Source organism: Myodes glareolus, chromosome 26 (assembly GCF_982192425.1).
Source record: "Myodes glareolus chromosome 26, mMyoGla1.1, whole genome shotgun sequence".
Classification (NCBI taxonomy): domain Eukaryota; kingdom Metazoa; phylum Chordata; class Mammalia; order Rodentia; family Cricetidae; genus Myodes; species Myodes glareolus.
Genome location: NC_142051.1, coordinates 34,724,661 through 34,737,566, shown reverse-complemented (window position 1 = coordinate 34,737,566; position 12,906 = coordinate 34,724,661). Strand labels below are relative to the sequence as shown.

The following is a 12,906-nucleotide window of genomic DNA, read 5'->3' as shown; positions in this document are numbered from 1 at the left end:
TGGATCCCTGGCAGGTTGTTGTGAGCAGCCTGATTCCAGTGTTAGGATCTGAACTCAGGTCCCCTGCAAAGAGCAGCATGTCTTCTCCAGCCCGGTGGAGACACTTTCTCCTTCTTACTCAGCCCAGGACTGGAGTGGTGCCACTCAAATTTAGGGTAATTCTGACTACTTCAATTAACTCAATCTAGAAGTTTCCTCAGAGACACTTAGGGGGTTGTTCTTGTGCTTATCCCACATCTCCTCAAATGGACAATCAACATCAACCATCACAATATTTAAAGAGTCTTGTCTCCTGCCCTCCATTCCTTTTCTGGAAATTCTTATAATGTCAACATGTGTAGCCTCCCATCAGGGAAGACAAACAAATAGCATTCGGTTCATAGTTACACGTAGAATAATAGTTGTCAATCCCTAGGAAATTCAATGAATATGGAGTCGGGATAAGAGCTATTAGGGGCCACTCTGCTGTGGAGCAGTCCTGCAGAATGGGAAAGGCAACAGTTTTGACTTTAATTTCCTAATGTACACAAAGTCAGTTAGTTCACTTACTCCATTATGTATGACAGATACTGACAAGTATTTTCTACAGTAGCTCCTCCCCCTTTACCTGTAAGGGGGTACATTTCAAGAACCCAGTGTGTAAAAGCCACCAGGTCCTGTGCCTGTCCTGTAGCCCCTCTACCACTACAAGACAGTACACGAGCCGGGAACTAAGCTGGAGACTTAAAAACATACAAAGACAGACAGAGAGAGACACGGACACGGGCCATCCTTGATACAAGAATGCCAAACTTTATTGTGCTCAGGGGCAGCTTACAATAGGAATCCTAGCCACGCCCAGCTCTGAGGATCTTTCAGCTGCAGACTCATCAGCCTGCCATCAAGGTCTCATGCTCAGAGCAGCTGAAGGCAAAGAAAGCCAAGGGGCCAGGGATCTATAGCTCCCAACACCAGTGGACCTTGGGAGTTACCTACACTGTATTTTCCTATGCATATCTACCTGGGATAAAGTATAATTGCTAAATCAGGCCAGCAAGAGCTCAACAAAAATGAATAAATGAGAGTGGTTATGACAACAAACTATGACAAAGTTCATATATGGATACATCTGGCCCTACTCCTCACATCTGGTCCTCTAGATTCTCTACTAACTGCTGTTCGTTGAAGTTTTTTCCTAAGGTCTTTATGTTCTGCTAGAACATAAAGATATTTGGGGAAATGTGGGATATTTTGTACACTGTGTGAAGGTGTATTTCTGTGATTGGTGTGATAAAAAGCTGAACGGCCAATAGCTAGGCAGGAGGTCGAGGAGGCTGGATTTCTGGTGAGAAAAGGAAGAGGAGGAATCTAGGCATGTGGGAGACGCCTGGACACAGAGATAAAACAGGAGGTGCAAGGTGGAAGAGAGGTAATGCCATGTGATAAAATGTAGATTAACATAAATGGCTTAAGTTCTAGGAGTTAGTTAGGAACAATCCTAAGCTATAGGCTGAGCTTTCCTCATTCACAAGATGGTTTGTCACTCATCTCCCACTCCGGCACTCATCAATCCCTGTCAGCCCTCCTGGCGTCTCACCCTGAACATGTGCAGTGTAGTTCCCTGTCAGTGACTCAAGGAGACCTCGCCTCATAACTTGGGGCTTTTCTCCTCCCAGGCATCCCATCCTGAAGATCCCAGGCAGCCTCGGCGTTTCTGAACTGGGATCCGCCATTTCTCTGCCTAGAAAACCATTGCATTCTCCTTGGGCTCAATGTCTCTGTGTTTCTATTTGTGGTGTGCCCGAGGCAACTTCTTTTCCTCAATAATGACGTTGTCTGCAGGGCTAACCATAAAGCTCACTGTGTATAGTTTCCTTTCTTCATGGATCATTACATGTGATGGCATGTTGTCTAATGCCTGCAAGTCATTTCCTCGTACATTACAGGGGTGAGATTATGGAAAGTCGATTTTCCATCATGACTGAAATTGGATGTTGTACCCAATAAGTTTTAGCATTTTTGTAGGACCCTAGGAATTCTGCAAATCCTTGAGTAGTGGGGGTGGTCAAGAGGTGGCTGGAAAGGCAAGAGAAAGAAGCCCAAATATCTAGGTTCCAAAATTTCAACACTGGAAGACAGTTAAGAACAACAGTTATACTGAAGGTGTAGATCATTCACCTGGCTGAACTTCATCCCAACTCAGCCAAAGAAAAAGAAAAAAAAAAGGGGCTGGAGAGATAGCTCAGCAGGTAAGGGCATAGGTTGCTCCTGTAGGACACACGTTTGGTGCCCAGCACCCACACAGCAGCTCACAACCACCTGTAACTCCGATTCTAAGGGATTCAATACCACCTCTTATGACATGCAGTGCTGATATACACAGGTAAAATACCCATACATGTCAACTAAATCTTTTTTTTTTTTAAAGCAGCCATCAAAGAAGAAAGGTTACACAGAAGTAATCTGAGTTTGATATGATCATCACTCCTGCATGAAATCCCAAGAAAACAGCTCTGTCCATCTGGCATTGTAGCAGAATGATTATTGATGAAATGAAGGATTAGGCAAAGCAGCTTTGGGCCAATTCCTCTTACACTGGGCATGGCTACGGCACACTTGTGTTTTGTCAGTGTTGTGGCTTGAATTTGCCGTGAAATTTTGCTGGATTAAAGAGAAGACAGTGAGTGACCTGTGATGCTTCCTTCCCTTCAACTTCACTGGATTTAGAACCAACCAGAAGACACACGTCTGGGGGTATTCATGAGAGAATCAGGGGGGAGGGGCAGGGCTAACTGAAGAAGAGGATTCACCCTGAATATGGATGGTGCTATCCCACAGGCTTGGGTCCTGGACCAAATAAAACCAGGAAAAGGAAAAATTACTCACCTCACTCAGCTCCCTGCGCATAAACACAATGTTACAGCCTGGCGAGCCGCCTCGAGCTCTCGGAGCCACAGCTAGGACAGCCCCTGCCACCATGCATTCCTTACCACAGTGTTTGAGCCCTGCAGGACCTGCAGACCAAACCCGGGTTGTCAGACTCGGTGGCGGCAAGCACCTTTACCTACGGAGCCATCTCACCAGCCTGGGAACTGAATTTTACATCCCCTGTAGATGCTCGCCTCAAAGCAGTCAGTCAAGTGGGGTTGGTTTTTTTCTTTTGCTGTGGCCACGTAGCTTTGGATCTCTGTTAGACAAAGGAATCACAGAGTAGCTGCCTAAGCGACAACACCCTTGTGAGCCCTTGAGAAGCACACTGGGGAGGATTAAGACGAGGGTTCCTTTCCCTCGAGTGCAGTTCTAAAACACGCGAAGCCCTGAAGAAATCCTGCTTTGCCTAGTGGACTTAGAGCAACGAAGAGGCTATGAGAAGAACCCTCCCTTTACCCAACAGACATCCATCTGCCACTGCCATCCTGCGGAAAATCCTAATAACGTACATCTTCAACGTGATTAGCTAAACATCTTCATAATTTATAAAAGGGGAATCGATTTTTTTTTCATCTTTAAAGGAGGATAAAATTCTGTTTGAAGGTCCTCACAGCCTAATGCCGACCCTTTGAGGACAAAGAAACCCACACATGCTCATTCCTCAATGAAAGGATCGGATTTAAAGAATTAACCATGAAAGGGCTCGAAGGCGGGAAGAGATGAAGGCTGGGGGCAGGCAGGCAGGCAGGAATGGTAGCCCCTACCCCACCCCGTGCTGCCCAGCTGACGACAGCCTCCACTGCGGACCGTGAGTGAAAGCAGCAGAGGCCTGGGCACACGTGGACATAAATTCCTTAACTTTAAGTGGTTTTTCCAGGCAAAGCCACCAGGTTTTTTGCTAACGGTGTGTAGAGTTTGAGGCCAGCTCTTTAGGAATGGACATGAGAACTCAGGTTGTCTGGTCAATGATTTTTACGAACTCAAAAGTCCCTGGTGCAGAGAGCTTAGCTTCACACACACCCTACCAAAAAAAAAGAAAAAGAAAAAGAAAAAAGAAAAAGATGTGTTGTAGGAGGCCGCTTGCTTGTTCCTGGCTGCTCAGCCCTGAAATAATCATACAGAAACAGAAACTATATTATTCGTAATGTTGTTTGGACAATAGCTTAAGCATATTTCTGGCTAACTCATATCTTAAATTAATCCATCTCCATTAATCTGTGTATTGCCATTAGTCTGTGGCTTACTGGGTAAACTTCCAGCATTTGTCTCAGGCAGGGTCTACATGGCTTCTCACTGACTCTGCCTTCTTTCTCCCAGCATTCAGTTTAGTTTTCCCCACCTAGCTAAGTTCTGTCTTGCTGTAGGCTCAGAGCAATTTCTTTATTCATCAACCAATAAAAGCAACACATAGACCGAAGGACCTCCCACACCAAGGATGGGTCTTTTGCTGTGTTATGTTTTACTCTTTTGACTTTGGGGGCGGGGGGGAAGCATCCTCCAGCTCCCAAATAAATCACACTTACAGAGACACATTCTTATTCTTAGTTATGAATGCCCAGCCTTAGCTCAACTTGTTTCTTGTCAGCTTTTCTTAAATTATCCTGACTACCTTTTGCCTCTAGGCTTTTTCCTCTTCTTACCTCCATATATCTTACTTTCATTCATACTCTATGGTTGACTGGGTGGCTGGCCCTATGATGTCCTCCTCTCCTTCCTCTCTCATTGCTCCTCCTCTTCCTCATTTCTCCGTCTGTTTATCCTCTCTGTCTGCCAGCCCCTGCCTATCCTTGCTCCTGCCTTGCTATTGACCATTCAGCTCTTTATTAGGCCATCAGGCGTTTTAGACAGGCAACAAATCACAGCTTCACAGAGTTAAACAAATACAGCAGAAACAAAAGCAAGACATCTTTATATCATTAGACCAATGTTCCACAGCATACACCAAAGTAACACACCTTGAAATAATATTCACCAGCTTGCCTTGAGCTTGTCATCCAACCAACAAGCAATAGATCTCTTTTCACCTCTGGCAAACTCCCCTGACTTCTAACAGATTGGAGAATTAGATCTGAGCTTGTAGCTCCTGCCAGTCGGATGTACAAGAAAGCCTTTTCTTTTTTTGTAAAACCCAGGCTCATAGCACTGGTTTCTCTGCACATCAGGTAACAAGCTCTTCTCAGTGACGTCAACCCTGTTCTGACAAGACGAGCATCTCAAGTACTGCACTGCTGGGGCAGACCCCATGCAGGACTGATCATCACTGGCGGAGTGTGTCGGTTCTCCATCTCTCTGGAGAAATGACCGCACAGAACAGTGTGAAGAGGATGGAGGGGGGGTCTTCTGGGTAAGCCAGATGTTTCCGTCAGTGTTGGGCAGGTGGCTTTAGGCCCATGGAGAGGCTGGAGGAGCATCAAGGCAGTTAAGTCATAGAGCAAAGCTGCTCCCGTCCTAGCAGTAGGGATGGGAAAAGGAGAGACTTAAGGGGACTGAGGTCACTATCCCTTCAAGGACACTCCCCCAATGACCTAACTTGCTTTCCACAAGGCAGGTTCCCTTACCATCTTCCCGTAGTGGATGAGGACCAAACCTTTAACTCATGGTCTTTGGGGGGACATCCAAACTACAAGAGAGAGGAGTAAAATTTAAAAGCTGTATAATAAAAAGTTATATTAACCAGAAAAAAAAAAATATTGAGTGAAGCGTACGTCATGTATTGGTGGGAAATAGCCAGGAAATAATGCCAAGATTCTGAGTAAATGTCAAAATGGTAGCTTTGACTTTAGACTTAAATGCTATGTCCCCTAAAACAAAAGTGAACGAGGGGGTCGGGTATCCACTTGAAGGGGGGAAGCTGTAGAGAAGGCACTTTGAATATGGAAAAGTTTTGCTCAGATTTTGTTTTGAGACATGTCTCTGTCTTAGTTAGGGCTACTATTGCTGTGATGAACATCATGGCCGAAAAAGCAAAGCTGGGGAGGCAAGGGTTTATTTGGCTTACAATTCTACACCACAGTTCATCATCCAAGGAAGTCAAGACAGGAATTCAAACTGGGCAGAAACCTGGAGGCAGGAACTGATGCAGAGGCCATAGAGGATGCTGCTTACTGGTTTGTTCCTCATGGTTCATTCAGTCTGCTTTCTTATAGAATCCAGGACTGCTGGCCCAGGGATGGCACCGTCCAAATGGGCTGGGCCCTCTCCCATCAATCACTAATTAAGAAAATGCCCTATAGTCTGGCCTGTAACCCAATCTTATAGAGACATGTTCTCAGATGAGGTCCCCTGTTCTCTGATGACTCTTGTGTTAAAATGACATCAAAATAGCAAGTACGGTCTCACACTGTATGTAGTGTAGACTGGCCTGTGGGTTGGCAAGCATGTGCCACTGTGCCTGATTCTGGCACAGATTTAAGTGGTCACTTTATCCACTGAGACCACAGAGAGTTAGAATCTCCCTTTTGTGTCCAGTGAGGAGATGCCTTTGTAAGTACAGATTGTGTGGTGCATGTGTGTGTATCTGTGCACATGTGTGTGTCTGCACAGGTGTGTGGAGGTCAGAGGTCATTCCCCAGTCATTCTCCACCTTGGGTTTTGAGACAATCTCTCTTGTTTGGACCGGACACTCATGGATGAGGCTGGCCTGGGGTCTTGAAGTTTTAGCCTGGCTCTACTTCATGCCTGCAGATGCAATGCGGGCTGTGGTCATTCATTCATGCATAAAGTCTTCCAGTAAGCATTTGCCTTCAGTGGGTGCTCATGAGTCATTCTTAATAGTCTTGTTTTTTTTATTACTATTTTTTTAATGTGGGATGCAGATTGGCTCCAACTCCATGTCCCAACCCTGATCCTTCCAGAAACTCTGCTTAAATCTGTACAAAATGGGATTCTGTAGGACAGCAGCACCAGTGAGTCCACACACATCAAAGTCTTCACTGCCTTCCCACGAGATAACCGGGCGTGTACAGTGAAGTTGCTGTCAGCTCGTGTTTTTCTCCAACCCCAACGGGAATGAACAGGAGGAAGAATGGCATCTAGATGAAGAGGAGGAAATATTCCCAGTCATCTTTGAAGATGTCTGGTTGCCTCACTGGGAATGTCGCTCGACGGGGGACGGTACTCGTAACATGCGCTCAAAAGTTCCAACCGCGACACCAAGGAAAAGAAAAGCGGACTTCCGGTAGCAGCTCAAGCCGAGATGAAAAAAAATCGTACGACGGGAAGAAGTCAGCATCCGGTTGCCCTTCTCTGGGAGTTGGTGGCCTCGCCAGATGGGGATGGGGGAAAGGGGAAAGTAGAAGGGGATGTAGTAGAGAGAACTATGTAGTTCCAACAATGCACACACGTGGGCACAGCTCACAAAGCAGCCCCCTCTGGGCAGCTCTCTCAAAACCTGCTGAGACAATCAGTCCCTGATCTCTAGCAAGAGGCCTTTCCTGGCTCCTCTTACACATGTGTAGAGTTACTCATCTTAATCTCCTAGCCAGAATCTTCCAGGGATTTTTTTTCATTCTTCTTAATAAGTTCTAGCATGGCTTCCAGGGCTCCGGGATAAGGTGACCGCTGACTCGCTCTGGGTCCTAGCGCCTTGGCGGTATCCCTCTACATTCTCGACGCTAATCTTACTGTAGCAACCCTCTTTTCCTCTAGGAACTGTGCGTCCTGGTGCACTGCCCCCACCTCAATCACACGGGCTTCCTGCAGGTTGGAGCCCGGGTTTGTGCCCCTCTCTTTGCATCAGCCAGACCAGGTTGTGGGTACCTCCCATAACTGCCCAGCTTCCCCGCAGGCTACAGGAGGGCAGGGGCCTCAGCCGCTTCTGCATCTGAAGTGTTCAGTGCACTTCTGGTACACCGTAAACACACCTACTCTAATGCCTGAGTCTCATTAGAGAAGAAAGGGAAGATCACAGGCCTGTTACCTACTCATTTCCTGGTTTAAAAAAAAAAAATATGGACTGGGAGCTGAGGACCTTGTTCCTTGTTTCCCTAGAAATTAGACACACTTTAATGATAAATACGTGGACTCCAAAGGCCAATTTTCTGGTGTTTAAAGTCACACCCCACCAGACACTGATAAAGACTTCCTTTGATCCACTTGCTGCCAGCGTCTGAAAGCCTTGATCTTCGCAGTTCTTTGACTACAGTTCGGAATCGCTGTCGAGCGGCCACTGAGCAGGTTGCCATTTTCTCTGCCTAGAACAGCAAACCAGCCGATGCTTGGAGAGGGCATTAGAGGAAGCAAAGAGGATTTACAGGAAGCCAGCAGAGCCAAGGCTTTAGTGCCCTCCACAACCTGTCTTTGAGTACTTAAAAAACCTTCTGTCCCGTTGCTGCTCATAGTCCAGCCCTGTGAGCCGTTCCGTTCGCTCTTCCAACAATGTTCCCAAAGCTCTGCAGATGCGGGGGGAAGGGGGGGTGCCGGGCCTTGAGGAGACATCTCAGCTCACTTTCTCTTCAATAAGGACTCCTTTCTCCAACTAATATAGACTTAATTAAACACTCTACATATATTAATCTATTTTTAGTTGTTACAATAGAAAATCTGAAGCCCCGTATTTTTTTAAAGAAGGGGGTTTTATTTGTCTCACGGAGTTAGAAGCCAAGAGTCCGAGATCAGGTGGCCTTCTTGGTTCAGCCTTTGTTGGGAGTTCCCTTGGCAACTTCACACCATGGTGGGTGGCATCATGTTGGAAGTTGGGGGGATGAGAGGATGAAACAAAACTCAGAGACCAAGAGAAACATCAGGCTCACCCTGTTAGGCCATCTCACCCTTGAAGGCAGTAACAGTAGTCTCCTGAGACCTACCTTAATTTCTTCCCGAGGCACCTTCTCAGTACCCTCAACACAGAAACGTGAGCACCAGTCCTCTGGTATCTGAGCCCTTCCAGAACATACTCAGCCTACAGAACCAGCCCCGTCAGCTCTTGCCTCAGTGTGTTTTGTTTCCATTGAGAAAAGCTATAAGACTAGCTTTTCTAGCTCTGTGACCCTTGGACATAGTTATTCTTAATATTTAGCCCAACTTGCTTACAAATCAGTTTGGGTTACAGTTGAGCATTCTGTGTTGCACACGCTCATATATCAGATGGATCGCTAAGCGGTGTAGACAAAGGTTTGAGAGTATGCGCTGGGAGGCATGGGTCTGACAGAGATGGAGAGAATGAAAAGATACAGTGGGAAACCTGCTGTTCTGGGTTATTCAGGAAATACAGTGAGTGGAGGGGGGGCAACTTACAGAAGGAACTCACTGACCAGATATGGAGACACACACTGTGGGTGTCTTTACGGGAATTGGGAGGTACAGATCTATTGTAGTAAGGGATGGACTTAAGGGTGGCCGACATCTCCAGTGTTGTTGCAGTCCTTGAACGTTTAACTGTGCTTCACTAACTAGTAACTAAAAGTGTGCCCCAAGCACAGGGAATGAAAACCACCCCCTCTGGGAGATGACTAAGCCAGCCCTCCAGGCTGAGACAGCGACAGGTCTGGCATGGGACAAAATGGAAGATGGAGGAACTGGTTGTTTAGGGAGCACATAGCCAGGGCCAGAATTCAAACTTCACGACACCCAGTCAACGGCTTCTTCCATTGCACCTAATTTCCTCTTTGAAACAAACCTAGGTCACTCCAGTTAGAAGTGAGCAGAACTCTTGTGCACGCAGAGATACAAACACACACACACACACACACACACACACACACACGCACGCACGCACGCACGCACGCATGCACACACGCACCTGATCAGATCCCTGAAAATGAGTCCCACCTGGGTCATAAACTATGAAACACTATGGATTCTCTCCTCCAAAAGCAATCAAGTTAGAGAAGAACAAAACTCTCCAAATATTTGTGCTGAGAGTTGGACGTTTGGCACTGGTAAGTATGACTTCTGGTTATTTGCCCTTATAACTGTGGCTTCGTGAGGCTCGTATACCAATCATAATAAATCTGCATTAACAAGAGATCCAGATACTTGGGGCTTTGGGATTATGCGGGACAGGAATGAAGGGCTAAAGGAATTTGCTGAGCTAGAGTGCTGACCTCTGAGGGAATAGCAACATTTTACGGCTCTCGACTGACTGCAGGTGGCCGTGGGTATATAAATGAGCTCAGTCCATCGGCTCTGCAGAGGCAATTGGAAATCCAGGTGTCGGGAGGTACCACAGGCGGTGGGGGGTTTGTGCTGTGATTCTGAGGAATGGTTTCGTTCTCAGCAAATCCACAACCAATCTCCAAAAAAGAGAAACAACATCCAGCCCCAGGGAAGACTCCTGGGGAGATGTAGGCAGAAGGCAAGCACTTGTCTAAGCAGTGTAATTTTTTTTGTTTTTTTTTTTTTAAAGATCCAGTTCTTGCAAAATTGTTAGAAGATAAAATGCAGTTGTGATGCAAGACCAACATGGAGTCACTAGGGAATGGTGATGTGACTGTCTCAGAGGGCAGGCAAGCCAGCGCATGGGTTTTAGCTCAGTGTAAGGAAAGTGTCTGCTACATTCAATACTTGCTTAACGTTTTTATTTGCAAGTTGGATAATTTATAGTTTAGGATTTTTAAAACCCATCCATAGTCATATGTCCAAAGCCTAAGCTGATTTTATCCCGCTTCCCAGTTTATGTGTCTTTCTGGTGCCCCGTTCTCTGTGTGCCCTTCTCTTCCCTTCTATAATGGCTCTTTCCCACTTCCCAGCTCCAAACCTCATCCCTCAATCAGCTACAGTAAATGAGTTGTAGGCCTGTGGATTGATGCCTCCAACATCTGCGCATTCTTCCCCCACCCCAGACGCTCCTAATGGCCCATCCTATTATGCCTCCACTCCGCCCCAAAAGCAGAGCTGACCCCGGCCTTCATCTACCTACGTCTGGGACTCGTTTCCAGTCTTCGGTCATCTTGGGCTGGCTGTGTTGGCTCTATGATTATTAAAATAATAGTTTAATAAAAAGGGGCTTTCTCACCTGCTTTCTTCCTGCTGCTCCTGGGGGTAACAGGAACTTAGAGCAGTGGTTCTCAACCTTTGATCCTTTAGTACAGTTCCTCATGCTGTGGTGACCTCCAGCCATAAAATGATCCTCATGGCGACTTCATAACTGCAACCTTGCTACTGTTAGGAATTGCAATGTGAACATATGTGTTTTCTGATGGTCTTAGGCAACCTCTGTGAAGAGGTCATGACCCACAAGTTGAGAACCACTGGCTTGAGTTCGATCGGTAGCGGGAGCGGAGAGCGGACCCCAGAGAGCCCTGAGAGCCCCACCGCCGCCGCCGGCCTAGTCACCATCACACCCCGGGAGGAGCCGCAGCCGTCGCAGCCGGCCCCAGTCACCACCACCGCAACCATGAGCAGCGAGGCCGAGACCCAGCAGCCACCCGCCGCCCCCGCCGTTGCCCTCAGCGCCGCCGACACCAAGCCCGGCTCCACGGGCAGCGGCGCGGGGAGTGGCGGCCCGGGCGGCCTCACATCGGCGGCGCCCGCCGGCGGGGACAAGAAGGTCATCGCAACGAAGGTTTTGGGAACAGTAAAATGGTTCAATGTAAGGAACGGATACGGTTTCATCAACAGGAATGACACCAAGGAAGACGTATTTGTACACCAGACTGCCATAAAGAAGAATAACCCCAGGAAGTACCTTCGCAGTGTAGGAGATGGAGAGACTGTGGAGTTTGATGTTGTTGAAGGAGAAAAGGGTGCGGAGGCAGCAAATGTTACAGGCCCTGGTGGAGTTCCAGTTCAAGGCAGTAAATACGCAGCAGACCGTAACCATTATAGACGCTACCCACGTCGTAGGGGTCCTCCACGTAATTACCAGCAAAATTACCAGAATAGTGAGAGTGGGGAAAAGAATGAGGGATCGGAAAGCGCTCCTGAAGGCCAAGCCCAACAACGCCGGCCTTATCGCAGGCGAAGGTTCCCACCTTACTATATGCGGAGACCCTATGGACGTCGACCACAGTATTCCAACCCTCCTGTGCAAGGAGAAGTAATGGAGGGTGCTGACAACCAGGGTGCAGGAGAGCAAGGTAGACCAGTGAGACAGAATATGTATCGGGGTTACAGACCACGATTTCGCAGGGGCCCTCCTCGCCAAAGACAGCCTAGAGAGGATGGCAATGAAGAGGACAAAGAAAATCAAGGAGACGAGACCCAAGGTCAGCAGCCACCTCAACGTCGGTATCGCCGCAACTTCAATTACCGACGCAGACGCCCAGAGAACCCTAAACCACAAGATGGCAAAGAGACAAAAGCAGCCGATCCACCAGCTGAGAATTCGTCCGCTCCCGAGGCTGAGCAGGGCGGGGCTGAGTAAATGCCGGCTTACCATCTCTACCATCATCCGGTTTGGTCATCCAACAAGAAGAAAAGAATATGAAATTCCAGCAATAAGAAATGAACAAAGATTGGAGCTGAAGACCTTAAGTGCTTGCTTTTTGCCCGTTGACCAGATACGCTAGAACTATCTGCATTATCTATGCAGCATGGGGTTTTTATTATTTTTACCTAAAGATGTCTCTTTTTGGTAATGACAAATGTGTTTTTTAAAAAAAGGTCTGGTTTTTCTCAATACACCTTTAATGGTTTTTAAATTGTTTCATATCTGGTCAAGTTAAGATTTTTAAGAACTTCACTTTTGATTTGTAATAAAAAGTTTACAACTTGATTTTTTCAAAAAAAGTCAACAAACTGCAAGCACCTGTTAATAAAGGTCTTAAATAATAAAAAAAATAAAAAAAAAAAGAGAACCACTGGCTTAGAGGCTACCTTTGCTCAAAGCATCAACTCTTCCCCCACCTGGCCCCAAAATGCCCAATGGACAACCAAAAACAGAAAACCTTGGCATTGCTGGCTCCATTCTGCATATGACACCTTTGCTATGAGGTGTTCTCTTTTGCACTTACATCAGGGTCCAGTACATCCTGCGACAAGAGTTCAGGAAGCAATGACTTTCTTGTTGCAACAAAGCCCTTCCTAACCAGTGCTGAGAGATAATGACCAATGGAA

At 46.9% G+C, this 12,906-nt stretch overlaps 1 protein-coding gene across 1 annotated transcript; it reads left to right on the top strand.

Moving 5' to 3' along the window:
- The first annotated feature begins 11,123 nt into the window (after positions 1 to 11,123).
- On the top strand, positions 11,124 to 12,296 carry LOC148117780 (Y-box-binding protein 1). The gene has a single exon (XM_087901980.1). The coding sequence runs from the start codon at positions 11,246 to 11,248 to the stop codon at positions 12,212 to 12,214; it is 969 nt and encodes a 322-aa protein (XP_087758106.1). The 5' UTR covers positions 11,124 to 11,245; the 3' UTR covers positions 12,215 to 12,296.
- Positions 12,297 to 12,906: the final 610 nt, after the last annotated feature.

Excerpts from the sequence above, each read along its gene's own strand:
- LOC148117780 (XM_087901980.1), top strand. The coding sequence starts at position 11,246 with ATGAGCAGCGAGGCCGAGACCCAGCAGCCACCCGCCGCCCCCGCCGTT.